General features: G+C 39.7%; 1 protein-coding gene across 1 annotated transcript; it reads right to left on the bottom strand.

Moving 5' to 3' along the window:
• Positions 1-10,795: 10,795 nt before the first annotated feature.
• LOC109479272 (protein phosphatase inhibitor 2-like) lies at positions 10,796-13,047 on the bottom strand. Its single transcript, XM_019781227.1, has 3 exons — positions 12,892-13,047; positions 12,181-12,287; positions 10,796-11,787 (listed from the first exon to the last, which is right to left on the bottom strand). Exons 1-3 carry the CDS (start codon positions 13,023-13,025, stop codon positions 11,504-11,506), a joined length of 525 nt encoding a protein of 174 aa, XP_019636786.1. The 5' UTR covers positions 13,026-13,047; the 3' UTR covers positions 10,796-11,503.
• Between the last annotated feature and the right edge of the window lie 4,763 nt (positions 13,048-17,810).

Below are 17,810 nucleotides of genomic sequence, written 5' to 3'. Positions count from 1 at the left end.
GTATTTGAGATGAGTGTGTAACTTGTAATGTCTGTATAGTTAGGTGGCTGCTGACTGATGTAGTTGTGCATGAGGGCTCCTGTCTGAACCTGACAAGAGAAGATTGGACCAGACCAGACCAGACGATTTGAAGACACAAGAGGAATATCAGGTGAGAAAAATCCCAATTTTGGATTCTGCGTATAGCTATTGGTGTTATTTGAGATGAGTGTGTAACTTGTAATGTCTGTATAGGTAGGTGGCTGCTATCTGATGTAGTTGTGCATGAGGACTCCTGTCTAAAACTGATGACACTGGATTGGACCAGACCAGATGATTTGAAGACCCAAGAGGAATATCAGGTGAGAAAAATCTGAATTCTACATTCAACCTTCTTTTTATTTTATATTATTTGAGACAAGTGTGTAACTTCTAATGTCTGTATAGTTAGGTGGCTGCTGAGCAGTGCTGACTGATGCAGTAATGGGGACTCCTGTCTGAACCTGACAAGAGAAGATTGGACCAGACCAGACCAGGCGACCCCAGAAGACCCTAGAAGAATATCAGGTGAGAAAAATCTTAATTATGCATTTAGCAAATTCCACTTGCTTGTTGTATTTGAGGAAAGTGTGTAATTTCTTTTATGGCCACTCAGTGTTGAATGGGAGGTGTTTTTGCATCACACTAATTATCCTTATTACATGTAGGTGTGTCCTGACTGGGAGAAACCTGTGATGACCAGCGACTCCTGTCGAATGCAGACCAAATGAGGGCTAATATAGCAAACCAGTTGACTTGAAGACCCAGAGAACATTTGAGACACAGCACAGAAGAAGACCAAGACATTGAACTGGTAAGTTTGTATTTCCAAACATACATTTGAAAGGTTGACATGTTACAAAGATAACCTACATAGTGCCTCAGTGACAGTTTTGTCTGTATTGAATATAAATCTCGCATAGTACTTGGAGTATCAAGGGATGCCAGGAGGACTAAAATTGTTTTGCCTAGACTGCATTGCTTTATTGAAATTCTGCCAAAATCTTTGATAAAATTGGTGTGACCATAGCACAACATTGTAAACATAACTTATGACGCCAATCGTTGCTTTCAATACACTGACTTTTGTTCTCTGTTTTCAAGATGACATTGTGGATGATCCGGAGACAGGACTGTAGCAGCATGAAGGACCAGACTTTTGTTGGCAGATCTCAACCTGAGTGTGTAAAAGAAGATGGGGAGGTGTGAGTATGTTTCCTTATTAACACAAGACAACACTCCATATGCACACACTTGCACTCGCAGTTCTCTCTTTTGCCCAGTTCATTCTACTCTGAGGGTCGGCAAGCCTTTTTTTAGGTGAAGAGCCATTTGACATTAATCATAGCCAGCGACTTAAATTCCATGAGAAAGGCCACTGAAAAAATTCTTTGTATGGTATATTATTATTAGTTGTCAATGCCAAATTGCCCAAAAATTGTCTCTTTGGACCTCTAAAGTTAAACTCTGTGAACCCGTAGATTGAGTGAAATTCTTCTGCCAAGAAGAGCTTTAAATGGATTCGACGTTGTTGTCCTCTTTGTAACGTATATAGTGGAATGCCAAATTGCCCAAAAATTGTTCCTTTTGACCTGTACGCTTTTAAATTCTCCTGCCAAAAAACTTAATAACCTAGTTGGCCCTTTCAATGCCATGTTGTTATCCTGAATTTATTTTAAGTGTCATTGAAGAATTTTTCATCTTGTTTGGTTGAATATGCCAAATTGCCCGAGAATTGTCGCTTTGGACCTTTACACTTAAATTCTCTTGCCAAAAAGTATCTTAGCCGGCCTCTTCGTATCGTATGATTGAAAATTGCTCCAAAATTGTCGATTTGGACCATTGTTTGCACTTAAATTCTCCTGCCCAAAAACTTAGCTGGCCACATTAATCTCACACTGATTCCTTGTGAAGTCCATTTTCCCGCCCAAAAAAAACTAATTGGCACCCTCACCTGGTTAATTAATTGGATTAAATTTTCCCGCCAAAAAACTTAGTATATGGAGCACTCTAACCTTGAACTTGTCCCCCCTCCCCTCTCTTCCTGCCCACCTCCCACACTTCTTCCACTACTCTCACTCTACCACCCAAACCGTAATGGTTCATCGAGTGCAGTTTTTCCGCCACTTAGACTTTAGAATAATCTCTCGCTCTCCTGGTCAGTCAATTGCACTGGTATACTGATGTGTCGAAGCATCAATGTCTCCGAAAAGACATCCCTCGGGGAGTACACTTAGTGCATTGACCGACCAGGGGAGCGAGAGATTATTCTTAAGTCTAAGTGGCAGAAAAATTGCACTCGATAAACCATTACTGTTTGGGTGGTAGAGTTTGGTGACTACATGTTCGAAGAAGTCCAGAGAGTTGGAAAAGTGTAACTAACATACTGTGAGACTTGTGGAAGAAGTGTGGGAGGTGGGCAGGAAGAGAGGGGAGGGGGGCACAAGTTCAAGGTTAGAGTGCTCCATATACTAAGTTTTTTGGCGGGAAAATTTAATCCAATTAATTAACCAGGTGAGGGTGCCAATTAGTTTTTTTTTGGCGGGAAAATTGACTCGAAGAAATCAGCAAAACAAACCCACACCCACTGTTTACTCAAAAGTTCTTTCAGGCTAGATTTAACGGTATCACTCAGCTATTTCCCAACTACCGTAACACCGAAAACTAACTCTGGCTACATTTCAGGTAGAAAGCTTTTATGTATCTCTCACTGTGACAGTCTATCTGCATTAGCTTTTATATAGTTTGTACCTGTGATCGACTTTAAACAGAACAGGAGCTTAAGTGTTCTCTGTCCTCAGGGCTGGGAGCGCCAAATTTCAAGTGCCAGAGAGATCTACCCGTAGCCCCCTTCCCTGTTGAGGGTGGGGTTGTACATTCTTTCATATATTGCCTCTTTAACACCCCGTTCCCACCAGCATGTTTTGCAGTCTAAGATATCCATGGACTTGTTTGACAAACAAAAACAAGGTCAACATCACTATCCCGTATGTCCAAGGAGTATCTGAGAAACTTCGACGGATCTTCCAAAACTTCAATATAGCCACTAACTTCAAACCTCACTCAACCCTCAGACAAAGACTGGTACACCCTAAGGACCGACCTCACAAAGGTACCAAGGCGAATGTTATTTACAGACTCAAATGTGAGGTGCCCAATTGTAACAACACCTACATCGGAGAGTCGAGTCGACCGTAAGGTACAAGGAACATTGCAGACCTAGTGCTAACGGCTACTCCTCAGCTATTTTCCACCACCTACAACACAACCAGGGTCACTCTTTGAAACTCAAGTCCACTGATATCTTAGACCGTGAAACACGCTGGTGGGAACGGGGTGTTAAAGAGGCAATATATGAAAGAATGTACAACCCTACCATCAACAGGGAAGGGGGGCTACGGGTAGATCTCTCCGGCACTTGTTTTTAAGGCGCTCCCAGCCCCGAGGACAGACAATACTAAGTCTTAACTCTTAAGCTAGTGGATACTAAGCTAAAACGTCTGACCGTTTCCAAAATCATATCCAGTTGCTTGAGTAACTGCTTCTTTGGCGTAGAGTATATGATTCTCGTATTAATATTTGTCTTTTGCAGAGACCATCGGGACCTTGAAAGAAATCCTGCCCCACTGTCAAGGCCATACCTGCTGGACACTCACTTTTATCAACCTCAAACTGTGACTCTATCTACAGTAACTGTTTGGTTATACCAAGATTGAGTTTTAAACTCCTTCTACCTACACTATCTGTGACTTGACTGGATTAAAAGTAGAAGCAACTTAGAGTAATTATTAAGTTCGTTGTTTTGCTAGTTTGTTGTTTTGCTGATTCCTCCCTTTGAAACATCACACACAGCTTACCTGTAGTACATTTTACTCTACAGAAAGAGAGCACAACATTGCCTTTTCCATTTTCTGTAAAGAAATAGGACATATTCCTAACAATCATTATGTGACCAAAGTACTTTCCCAGAAATCCACTCATTGTTTAAAAAGAAAAGTTTGTGAAATGCCTATGGTGTGTTTTTGTATATTTTGTTGATATAAATAATCCTGCTATATATAGCTAATTGTTATTAAATTTGTTATTTGACAAACAGAGACAAATATATAGAATTTTAGGTAAATCAGAGTCTAGATTTGTATGTTTTCCATGTGTTTTTCACAAATTCATAATTGCAAGCATGTTGCAGTGAAAAAAATATGCCAAATCTCGACTGTACATGTACATCTTCACCAATAAACATTCACAGCTAGAATTCATGATCATTATGAAATGTCTCTTCATATTTCCATTTTGAATGCTTTTATATTATTGAATAATATTTTAAACATTGTTGCTTTATTGATTGTTTCTTATCACCATTTAGATTTTCTTTTTGTCACATTTTCATTATTATGATAGAAATGATTTTCAAAAGGGTGGATGTGGATAATGATTTAGAGGATATCAGGGAAACAGTTTGATCACAAATACTGTAGAAAATATGTCCCATTGCTATACAGAGTAAAACAACAGACAATCATTAAAAGTGCTCTCTTAAATAGGAAAATGTACTGTGTTCTCCATCATATTTGCAATAAAGTATTAGTCACAACCTTAAACTAAATATTAGTTAGGAATGTGAACTCTTTCATAAATGACAACAAAAAGCAGGGAGGGCCAACAATGGCGTTTAGAATGATGAAAAATTCAGAGGATCGCAAACATGCCCTTTCCCAACATCTTTCATTGTAATTTTTAAGGGTCTGCATGGGAGGTCCTGATTGCGCTTTGCGTGCTAAATTCAGTAAGGCAGCGACTGCGATTTACATTTGTTCAGGCTGGTTTCACCATTACATTTGATATCAGAATTGTTCGACTTTAAATTATGCAAAATTGAAATGACAAGGTGCAGAATGCTGCAAAGTAATGTCCACGTATTACAGTTCACTTGTACTGGCTGGACGTTTTATCACACAGATGACAGTTTAACGGTGAGTAGATTGACCCAACTTTCCATTATGCAAACTTAAAACGGCTGATTACGCTTTGCGGCATGCAGACCCCATTTTTGAAAGAGTATATAAATTAAAGCCAACTCACAGTCAAGTCCGATGTTCTCTTCTCTTGTAGATAGGTAACAGGTCCTTCAGAAACAGGTACATCCTCCTGGAATAATAGTCCTTAAGAGTGTTGAAAGGTACACAGGATAGCTGACAGGTCCGACAGCACACAGGAGAAAGGTCCCACAATCTCAGCTATACATTAGCAGCATCTCAAACCTAGGGTGTAAAAGAAATACACATTCAGAAAAATCACACGCTTAGTAGATACTAGAGAATAACAATTACTCACAGAGCCTTATACATTGCAATATTCACATCGTTTGTTTGAATGTTAAAAACTGCTTTGGGTCAGGGGCAAGAGCAAATTCTGAGTGGGTGGGGAAAATGAAGAGCAGAGAAAAATTACAGTCAACGTTCAATCAAAAATCAACATATTTGGTAAACATAGAATATCATGACCATAGAAAAATCTCATGAAGTACATCTCACATAGAATATATCAGAACAGTCACCAACGTTACAACACAGAATGCTATTCAAACATCAGTTCAACTAGCCTGGGTGCCATTGAATATTCAGATTCCAGACATTACTTATGTCATCAAGTCCAGACCCAGTGGTAGCTAGCGACATTATGGAGCGGGCGAATATTACGGAGGATGGCACCCAGGCTAAGTCTATACAGGACGTCAAATAAAATCCTGTGTGTGTATGCGTGTGTCCATGTGTACGTGCGTGGATAGCGTTCAGCACCAAGGACAGGTATGCTAGTGTGTGTGTGTGTGTGTGCATGTGTGCGTGTGTGCGTGTGTGCGTGTGTGCGTGTGTGCGTGTGTGTGTGTGTGTGTGTATAGTATTCAGCACCAAGGACAGGAATGCTAGTATGTGAGTGTGTGTATGTAGATAGTATACAAGTGGTAAGCTAGCGACATTAGGGAGCGGACGAATACTACAGGGGATGGCACCCAGGCTACAGTTCAACAGCATTCAAGCACAATTCATTGACAGAACACTAGGGGAAAAGTTGGTATACAGAATGCATATAAAACAGTGAGAAATTCAGGAATTTTCTCATTAATCATACAAGTTAGATTCTTATTTGGAATGCATACTGTCATCTAATTATGTCAAGCATCAGTAAAGCTACCAAAAATTACGATGATTCATCTATTAGTTCTTGGCTTATACTCCTTTGGATATTTTCAACAAGCGCCCCTGCAGTTCCAGGGAAAGCTACTAGGGAGCCCAAACTCGCGACACTTCTTTTTCAGCACAAGAGCTTCCTACCTTCCAAATTCCGTGCCCCTAGCATGGACAGAGCATGATATCAAAACCGACTGCTGCAGTACCATAAGAAGCCGCTGGGGGGGCAAAATCTAATTATTGCGAGGTCTTATCAAGACCTAACCACCTACCAAATATCAAGTCAATCCATGTAAGCCTTATTAAGTTATGGTGTTTACAGACAGACACACGAACGCCTTCGAAAACATTAACCCTCTTGGCGAAGATAATAAAACGAGCGTATCTAATGTATAGTCATGTTAGTTCAAAGCGTACATGAAAAAAACGCCCCCGAACGGCGGCTTTACTAAGTGCAGGTTTAAAAACAGGAAATCATCACCGGCGCAAATATAAATTCACGCCATTCTGCGTTTTAACTTCATTTCATTGCAACAAGTTCAGCCCATATAGCCAGTCTCTACCAGACTAACTACGCTGGCTATATATAGGATAATATTTGCCTGGGGAGTTTGGCCACCTTGTAGGTTTGACTGGCCGCGCAGGGAAAGAAACTACCTCCCCGCGGCCGGACTCCCGTGGCCAATTTTACTCTCTCCTTTCCCAAATTCTACGATCCGTATTCCCTTAGAAAGGCCTGGTGGAGGCTACCATATAGTCAAGAGAACATAATTAAAGGACAATGTTAAATGCGACTCACCTTAACTGGACGTAGCTCGTCTTAAAAGGCGAATTTTAACCACCGACTTCTTCCATGTCCAAGCACCCTGACTCGCATCTTGCTCTGAGAAGCAGCGTGGTCTTACCACCTGATAAGGAATCACCAAAATTTGCATTTTCTCAATCAGGCCACACCAATTCAATTTGTTGTTTCTCGGACTTTTTTAAGAAAAAAAATGTGAAGCGACAGGGCGAAAAAAAAGGCCAAGGCACCCCATGATAGTCGGAAATGTGAGCCATGACGTGAACATACCAGGCTGGTTTATAATTAAAACAATAAATTTTGGACTTTTAATCAAACAAAATTGCATTGTTACATTGAAAAACTTTAAGAACTAGAAAGAAAAGGACTTTCTTCAACCGTTGGGCAAAATATGTCTTTCATTGAGCATTTTACAGTTAATTTAGAACAAATTCTTTTTTTTTTTTTGCAAATCATAAAAAAATGGACAGGGCGATCCGAGAAGCAACAAATTAAATTGTTCTGGCCTTAAGTAATTAAGTTAGATTGATCTATGATGTGATCTTACCACCTTTTAATCAATCATCTTAATTAAGTATCTCAGTCCCATTTAAGCGTCGGTCACAACCCGCAATGCGTGCTTTTTGTCCGTACGTTTTATTGGGAGGCTACGTCTGCTACGTATTTCTGAGAACGAGGGGAAGGAGTCGCGTCTACGCACGTCACTCGCACGGTTGCGCAAGGTGTAAGAGTGTGGTCTGCACGCCACGTCTGGCCGTGAGCGGTTGCGTGTATCGTACGTTGCGCAAGTGTTAAGTAAGTTGTACGTACTTACAACGTACGATCTCTGTGTGATTGCAACTTTACCGTAAGGAGGCCGTACTCACACGTGCTTCTTGCGTACAGGCCGTACGGGGCACACGCGTCGCTCGTACTCGCACGTACGGGTGGTGAATCCGCAGAACGCACGCAGAAAAAGTTTTACATGCACTTAAGTTCTTACGTGTCTGCGTGCTCCCAAATCCCTAGGATTTCATACTTAGGCGGCACTCACCACTTAAGCCTCGGTCACAACCCGCCGTTGGGAGCACGCAGACACGCCGTAGAACTTAAGTGCATGTAAAACTTTTTCTGCGTGCGGTCACACACACACAAACACACACACACACACACACACACACACACACACACGCACGCACGCACGCACGCACACACACACACACACACACACACACAAACGTTAACCTTCTTTGCAAAGGTAAACATACATGTATACTGGTAACTGGTGGTTGAAATCAAGAGAATGCAATACAAACATTATGTCAACATTAAGCATAGTGTTTATTTCACTTCATGTACATACATAATACAGCCTGTCTGCCTTACAAAAATACTACATTTGTACTAGTACTCAAGCTAAGCTTGCCTTCAAGCAGATGTGACTAGTGATGTGTACCTAAACCCACATTTAGTTTTCAACCGTTACACCCAAAACATCTGCTCGGAGAGTAGGCTACATGTACAATTTTGTCATTACAGCTCTACAAAATAACAACTTTTTGAGTACAATAATTGTACAGGTATCTCCAATCAACTGTGGCGAAAGAAAATTGCAACAGAACCTGTCAGAAAAGGATACAATTTTCCCTGCTTCTAATGCTGTCGCTACTACTACATGTAAGTGGCAAATAGCAAATTTGTAACAGAAAAATGTGTAGCCAGACAAAAACGTCAACTTTGCAACGGAAACTGAACTGTGAGACCCCAACAGAAACTGCATAGGGAGACCATATGTCAAAGGTTATGCAACAGAAATAAAACTGCATAGTAAGAGACAACAACAAATATTACTATAACTAATTTTTTTCAGATTTTCTTTCTTTCTTTGCAAGCATCTGAATGTGAACACTAAGTTAAACTCTGTAGCCTCCACAGCACGCCAATAACTGGGGGTTTTGGGGGTCTTCAGGATCTTTTATGTGCTATTTTCTGATTGCATATAGACAACATAGCCGGCCTGATTGAATTACCCCCGTTTTTATTAGAACTGTGCTAATCAGAAAACAGCCAAAGACCACCAAACCCCCAGTTCTATAAGCCTTCTACGGAGGCTAGTAACTCTGGTGCTAGTTTGAAACTTTTTTTTTCTGTCAGAAGGTGTGGCAAATTTGTGACACACTGTCTAGCTGTTTACCATCCTTTATACTACTCCTAACACATACTGGTCCAGAGATTTTTTCAGGCCAGCAAATGTAAGGAGCCCTTTATCTGGCACCCTGGCTTAGCCTGGTTACCAAACCTATTATAGCTCCCGAGTCCTACATCCTCTCCGGAAATTTGTGGAGAGGCTGTAGTACTTGGGAGCTATAATAGGTTTGGTAACCAGGCTACCCTGGCTAGCCTAACCCTATAACCAACACAAATTCATCGGTAAAAAGCTAACTAAAATTAACATTGGGTACAAAATGGGCTGAACTTATTTTTGAGTCATACCTGCTTGGAAATATATTTAAAAAGCCAGAGGTTTTCTGCCATTCTACAAATAGTACAGACTTCAAGTTCAGTCCTAGGTTTGTTGTGAAATTTTTGTTTGTAGTGTCTGGTCTTAATATTGCCTCTATTTCACTGTTAGGCCACAGCAAGTAATTGTTATGGATGACATCAGCGCGCGCATTAATTTTCGCCTGATTTTGGGAAAAAAATTTTGTTGCCTTCTGACAGTGGTCAACATGCTGAAAATGGGCAAAGATGTCTGTTGCCATGCCGGAACGTGGATGGCAGATAACTATGAAGACAGGAGACAAGAAAAGACTCTGATTCAATGTTTTGTTTTTTACTTTGATGCAGCGATATGTGATGCTGGCTGTGTATATGTGATGTTCCAACTGAATCAAAACCATTTGTACAATGATTGAGTCAAAATTTTAAAATGTAAGAACCTTGTTTTTTTTAGGGTCCGCCTTGTTTTTTTTTGCCCGCTCGCATTAGATTTGGAGTCTGCGGATGTCATCCATAAAATTTACTTGCTGTGGCCTTAGGAGAAGTATACACACAACCACACACCACCAAAACCTGTAACATTTATAGTACAATAAACACATAACCATGACACTTTTTTTACATCTTCCATTTTCTACATTTTGACATTGATACGATTTTGACAACAGGGTATGAAAGCTTCGTTTTTTGGCATTAAGTTTAACAAATGTTTGGGAGCTTTTTTGACTTAGAGTAAAACATTACACTTCATTTTTTGGCAGCTTTTTTTAGAGTAGGGATCTGCCTAGTTTAAGTCATACTCTGGAGTAGGGGTTTTGCTTAGCCTCCATAGCATGCCAAAAACTGGGGGTTTTGGGTGTCTTCAGGGTCTTTGGGAGCTTTTATGTGCTATTTTCTGATTGCATATAGACAACATAGCCAACATAGCCTGGTTGAATTACCCCCGTTTTTAGAACTGGGCTACTCAGAAAACAGCCGAAGACCACCAAACCCCCGGGTCTATAAGCCTGCTACGGAGGCTACTGGAGTAGGGGTTTTGCTATTGTACAATAATTATTGTACTCTTGGTTTGGGATTACTCTATACATACACTTGAGTTCCAGATGGGTTAAAGTGAATGTTTTTATTTCAAACACTTACTTTGATATATACAACTTTTCTACTATAGTTTCTTTTCATAGACTGCTCTAAAACAAAGCTAAGATTTTAATGAAACTCCTTTGTCAAACAATCTAATTTTAAACTGCCAAAAACTTCTCATTGTCAAAATGTACATGTAGTTTAACTTTGGTAGCATCACTTGTAGACTATATACGCAGTAGAGACTGAGTACGTGTATGTGTTGAAATTTCATTGTACCATCAAGAAATTTAAGTACAAATGACTTAAAAGCAATATTAGAACACCTTTGTAACTAATTTGCATTAAGTTGTATACAAATCAATATACAGGTACTGTAACATAGCTATTGCATAACTTATATTCAATAATAGTAATACTCGAGGTCTGAGTTCAGGCATATTCACACAACATAATGTACTCACAATGCAAAAGCTATATTCACTAATATGTAACTAACAGTTAAGTTCCAACAAGGTTTTTTGAGAAGTTTGCGCAACAATTTTGGCAGGTTCTAACTTTTCTTGTGTTCATCGCAATGCCATAAGGTGCAAAAACAACATTTACCAGTATATCAACAAAGTTCTTGTCCCAAATAATACAAATAAATTTTCCAACTCCCCACAATATAGTTTTAAGTCCACCACACTTGGAAATCTTGAATTTGTTTACACATAAACAAAATGATGATACAAAAAAAACTTGGAAGCCTTCAATCAGTCTTTCCTGATACAAGAAAAAGCACAAACTTTCCAAGAACAGAAATTAAGTACTTTTCAAAGCAGCGGCTTTATCTTAACACATTCAACATTAAATAACTATCTTACAAATAGTCGTATTAATACTATTATGTAATGAAAATACACTACATGAGTATATAAACTTTCCTGTAGTCTCACTATACTAGAATTTCTACATTTTCATCGTCTTTGGGGGCCAAAGCCGAGTGATTAGAACCTTGCTCTACGACGGAGCCTCTAGAATTATCCGCCAAATCCATTCTTTCTTCCTCTGTGTGCTGAGATTCCGACTCCATGGGGCATTCTTCTGACTTTGACGATTCTTCTTCGGTTGTTTCTCCCTCTTCCTCTTCGTCCTCCTCCATCAGTTTTCTGGCGAGCTGCACGGCGTAGAACTCGTTGTAATGTTGTTTTCTTTTCGCCTCAAAGTCGTCTCTCTTAGCTGGACAGGAAAAAAAAAGACGTGAGAAATTTTTACTATAATGAAATTGTCTTTCAGTTTTAACACACTTGTAGGTGGATTGACATCAAAGACTGGACGTCCCTCACTGCTACTATAGCTAGCACCTTTTCAAGTTGTCAACCACTGGATCAACAAGGTTTGATCTACTCACAAAAGGAAGGACCCCTGCTCTTTTCAATAATAATAATAATAACAATAATGAAATACCTTTATTGTACATTCATGCCACGATGGGCTAGATACAGGTCAAGACTTAAAATACACATTACAGACGTATTTAGAAAATTGGAGACAAAAGACACATTACTTGACTTAGACATACATACATAAGGAACATACAAGGGAACTATACTAGGCTGATTTTTGTCTGACCTTTGTCCTCTTCAGTAAGATTTTCCTCCTCTTCTTCACTCTCTTCTTCCTCCTCTTCTGCCTCCTCCAGTCTCGCCACCACCTTAGGCTTCTTTCCTTCCATCATTCTGAGCAGAAAAATGAATGAAGGAAAAAATCAGTTAGCAACTTCATCAAGTTGTTTGGCTCAAAATCCTTTTTTCTGCATACCTGTACTTGCACTGGTGCAGGCGACAGTCAAAATTCCCCGCAACAGACAAATTTTACCTGCACGTTACACTAAAGTTTCTTTGCCTTTTCTTTAGAAAAGTGTCATGTAGCAGCAGAAAAGTGTTCTGTAGCAGCACAATTCAAATTTTACTACCGAATACATACAAAAATGTGAGCATGTGGATGGAATCATTTAATCTTTTCCCTACTAAAAAAAGGTATTTTACACCAAGTTGTTTTCAGCCAATACAGAGTTTTGGTAGCAGGAAGAAGGTTAATTTATCTCCTACAGCAAGAAATCCATTGTCCAATGTGCAAGGCCCTAGCCTCCACAGCATGCCAAAAAGTGGGGGTTTGGGGGTCTTCAGGGTATTTGGAATCTTTTATGTGCTATTTTCTGATTGCATATAGACAATATAACTGGCCTGGTTGAATTACCCCTGTTTCAATCAGAAAACAGCCGAAGACCACCAAACCCCCAGTTCTATGGCGGCTACAAGGCCCCCCATCTCCTGAACCTACTTCTGAGTGAGTGCATCCGGGTCCAAATCAGGCCCGTCCTCTTCGTCCATGTAGTTGTAGGGGGTCTTGGGCTCCTCGACCTTCATGTGACCGTAGTCCTTGTCTGGGGGGTGATAGGTCGCAAGGATGTTCATCTCATCCCACTTGATGTTTCCTTCACTGTAGCAAACATAAAGTTACAACAATCTGTTACACTCCCTGTAGCAAAAACCCTCACTGTATCATCTCATCTCATTTGATGTTTCCTTCACTGTAGCAAATATAAAGTTACAACAATTTGTTACACTCCCTGTAGCAAAAACCCTCACTGTATCATCTCAACCCACTTGATGTTTCCTTCACTGTAGCAAATATAAAGTTACAACAATTTGTTACACTCCCTGTAGCAAAAACCCTCACTGTATCATCTCATCTCATTTGATGTTTACTTCACTGTAGCAAATACAGGGCAACAATGTTACAAATTTGTTACAGTCACTGTAGCAAATATAAAATTTAAGTTACAACAATTTGTTACACTCCCTGTAGCAAAAACCCTCACTGTATCATCTCATCCCACTTGATGTTTCCTTCACTGTAGCAAATATAGTTGTAAAAATGTTTAGGTTCAAGTAAAAAAAAACCTAAAAGTCAAGTACCGATTCCGGGCTTATTACAAAAAAAAAATAAACCATGTCACATACCCCTTTTCTTTCCAAACCACCTAAAACCTTTCATGCATAGATTGCCAAATCTGTGCTGCAAAATGAAGAAAACATTGCCATCGGGCATCGTCAAGTGTCAGCCTCCATGTTATGTGGCCAACGTTTTGCCCAGACAACATTGCAAGGTTGCCAACATGCAATTTTGTATATGCCATGGGTTCAGGTCTGGACTTACGAGTCCGGAACTGAACCTAAACCTCTGGACTTGAATCCGGACCTGAACCTAAATGTGGGTTTAGGTACACAGCACTAAATGTATGTATAGAACACATGAATGTAATCCTATCAGTATTTGGGACTTGTTTAAAGTTAAAAGTTCTGGTCCAACACAAAAAATTCTCTCACCTAGAGCTTTCGACCAGTCACTCTGGTCCGCCTCAATAGACTAACCCAGTGAAGCTTGTCACGTGGCTTCTTTGAAGTGTGACGCATACGTCAACACCGGGTCAAAGGTAGACAATGTCAACCCCACTGGGTCAGTCTACTGAGGAAGACCAGAGTGACTAGTCGAAAGCTCTAGAGTCTAGGTGAGAGAATATTTTGTGTTGGACCAAAAGTTTTAACTTTAAACATGTAACTACCAACACAAATGAACTTTCATGATAGTATTTGGGACTGATAAGAAGTGTTCTCACGTCGGGCGCGGCTTTGGGATAAAAAGCGGAGGGGGCCTTCGACGGCGTTGACTTCAGGAACAAAACAGAACACACAAACAAACACACAAACAAACAAACACAGAGGAAAGAAACAGACATCAGTTACAAACACAGACAGGACATATATTATCTGTAAGTAAGATAAAGAAACTATAATAGTATGTGTGTTTGTGTGCATGTGTGTGTATCTACATGTATGTGTGTGTGTATGTGTGAATGTGTGTGCATACATGGTATGTGTGAGTGTGCATATGTGTATGTGTATGTGTATGTGTATTGTGTATGTGTATGTGTAGAGATGCAAGTATACCGTAGGTGAGAGTTTGTCACAGTGTTTGTGTGTATATTAACTATAATATGTCAGTTACATTTAAAGGTTCTTAAAGCATGTACAAGACTGTGTAATGCTTACTTTTCATCTAACCTTGTGTCTACGTATTCTGTGAAAATCTGTCAGCACGAAATACTGCCTAAAATCTGAACTGATTTCACAAAGACCTTCTAAATCCCTGTACATCTAGTCTCTACCAGACTAACTACGCTGGCTATATAGTATATATAGGAGAATATTTGCCAGGGGAGTTTGGCCACCTTGTAGGTTTCACTTCGGAGGGAAAGAAACTACCTCCCCGCGGACTCCCCTGGCCAATTTTACTCTCTTTTGCCAAATTCTACGATCCGTTAGAAAGGCCTGGTGCAGGCTACTGTACATCTAGTCCAGGCAGATTATACCAGCAGCTGCTGAGAATACTAATCCCACCCTTGGCAGGCCGTGGGGAGAACAGGTTGATTACAATCTGCCCTCCGAGCTGACACCAATCTATTCCCTATTGTAAAACCTTCCTGTAGGCCACACTAATATATGTCCTTGGTTCTGAGACATTTTAAGCTGAAAAATGCAGTCAAGCATACATCATAAGGCCACGGCAAGTAATTTTTATGGCTGACATCAGCGCACGCATTAATTTTCGCCTGATTTTGGAGAAAAAAAAGAAGAAATTTTGTTGTCTTCTGACAGTGGTCAATATGCCGAAAATGGGCAAAGATGTCTGTTGCCATGCCAGAAGGTGGATTGCAGATAACTATGAAGAGAGGAGACAAGAAAAGGCTCTGATTTAATGTTTTATTTCTTACTTTGATGCAGTGATGTGTGATGCTGGCTGTGTAAAATATCTAAAGCCATTTCTAGGCCACATCTGTTAAATTCCTCGCTACTGAGACATTTTTAAGTTGAAAATATGGCGAGTGAGCATCATAAATGAAGAGGGAAAGGAAGAAAACTCCCTCTGAATGTCTAATCTGAAGCATTTCTAGGCCACAATACTTTTATTTCCTTAATTCTCCGACCTTTTAAGGTGAAAAAACCGCAACCAGACATCATAAATGTACATGGCAACAACAACTGAATATGACTGTCTTCACTCCATAAAAATGATGAATATTTCAATGCACCATAATAATTTTGATGTTCCATATATGATTTAAAGTTGCAGCAGACATGTGGAGACATGAAGATTACAGTCATCCCAATTTATTGAGCTATTGAAGTTAGAAGACATACATGTACATTGTACAGTAGTAATCCGATTATCAAGGAAGTCCAAATTACATTTACACCACAATTTGATTGGTTGGCTGTACATGTCTGATTGAACCTAGCCTGGATGCCATCCCCCGTAGTATTTGCCCGCTCCATAGTGTCGCTAGCTTACCACTGGTATACTATCCACACACACTCACATACACACACACACACACACTAGCACACACACACACACACACACCTGTCCTTGGTGCTGAATACTATCCACACACACACACACACAAACACACACACTAGCATACCTGTCCTTGGTGCTGAACGCTATCCACGCACATACACATGGATATACGCATACACACAGGATTTTATTTGACATCCTGTATACTTAGCCTGTTTGCCATCCCCCGTAGTATTCGCCCGCTCTAATGTCGCTAGCTTACCACTGGGTCTGAACTTGATGACATAGGTAATGTCTGGAATCTGAATATTCCTTCAGTATTTATTAATGGTTATGATATTAATGATGAAAGACCTTTATTGTACATCCATGCCTCAGAGGGCTATAGATACAGGTCATCAATCACATAACAAAAAATTAATTAGTAGGCAAACTAATCATTATATGTATCCTTCTTTTTAGATCATAACTTTTTCCAGCAAATTACTGGTTGCAGGTGGGTATTTTCTGCTATGAAATCTATGAAAGTTATAGTAGATAAATCAAGCAACTGAATAAATTCTCTAAAGAGTTTCAGACAGCATTCATTCTTTTTCATCAGTGACTGATCCTAGGATTCAATTTCAGTCATTGATGAAGCAAACAGCATGTGTTGTCAGAATGTACTGTGCCTGCGCAAAATCCCGATTTTCGTTGGATGTTTGATCAACGTTGCATCAGAATTTTGCCTGTTACAGAGGATATCTTTTCTGACACAAATTTTGGACAATAATGTCGACAATTATTGTACGTTACTTGTATATACTTGTATGTGTACTATATTAGCCTACAGTGTTAGTTTTACTGAGTAAAATAACTATGTGGAATGTAAAATTCGGCGCAATTCAGTGTATACTGCAAGGCCGATATTTTTTTTACCAATAAACCATTTACTACTTATATAATAACTATATTGAATCTGGGAACCAACAAATAGAATTGTTGTGGTCTTATCCTTGATAATTACAAAGATAATGCGACTATCAATCCCACACAGCTGTTCCATTCATCATGTAAACACAGCTCAGTAAATCCGACACTGATACGTAATAAAACCCCCCAAAGCTGCTGGAGTTTAATTTTTCAAGGTTATTGATTGTCAAGGTCACGGCGACCATATTCCTCACCGTAGAAAATCAATATGGCCGCCGCTTGTTCCGTGGTCGTTATTGTCAGGCTGATGGTGATCAGAAATATGATAGAGAGAGGATGCAATTTCCAGGACAATGATTTTACCGGAAAATTAATCATTATTACATGTACCTTCGCCTAGAACTAGTAGAAGTTTATGTTGTCTGTACAGTATTTGTGTGTGTCTGTAAACATGATACATGTAACTCCAGAGAGCTTACATGGATTGTCTTCCTATTTGGTAGGTGGGTAGGTCTTGATAAGACCTCAACATGATTAAATTTTGGACCTTCTACTAAGTTCTAGCAGCTTGTTCTGGTCCTCAGGCTTTGTTTTCATGTTTTTTATGTGTTTTTTTAAGCAGTGGCTTATTGACTACAAATTTGCGATCTACACAGCACTCAAACCATTGTAAACTCCCTGCACATCCCCCCATCATGTCTGAACTACCGCTAATGCCAAAGTATTTTGATGGATGACATCAGTTTGCGCATTAATTTTCGCCTGATTTTGGAAAAAAAAATTATGTTCCCTTTGTCTGACAGTGGTCAACATGCCTGAAGGTGGATGTCAGATAACTATGAAGAGAGGAAACAAGAAAAGGGCAAGGCTCTGATTTGATGTTTTGTTTCTTACTTTGATGCAGTGATATGTGATGCTGGCTGTGT

This window comes from Branchiostoma belcheri, unplaced genomic scaffold (assembly GCF_001625305.1).
Source record: "Branchiostoma belcheri isolate BF01 breed outbred unplaced genomic scaffold, Haploidv18h27 scaffold47, whole genome shotgun sequence".
NCBI lineage: Eukaryota > Metazoa > Chordata > Leptocardii > Amphioxiformes > Branchiostomatidae > Branchiostoma > Branchiostoma belcheri.
The sequence above is the reverse complement of the archived record's forward strand: the minus strand, read 5'-3'. Positions and strand labels throughout refer to the sequence as shown.

Excerpts from the sequence above, each read along its gene's own strand:
- LOC109479272 (XM_019781227.1), bottom strand. The coding sequence starts at position 13,025 with ATGAACATCCTTGCGACCTATCACCCCCCAGACAAGGACTACGGTCAC. Across the intron at positions 12,288-12,891 it reads CCGGATGCACTCACTCAGAA|AATGATGGAAGGAAAGAAGC; the intron begins GTAGGTTCAGGA and ends TTTTCTGCTCAG. Across the intron at positions 11,788-12,180 it reads TCTTACTGAAGAGGACAAAG|CTAAGAGAGACGACTTTGAG; the intron begins GTCAGACAAAAA and ends TTTCCTGTCCAG.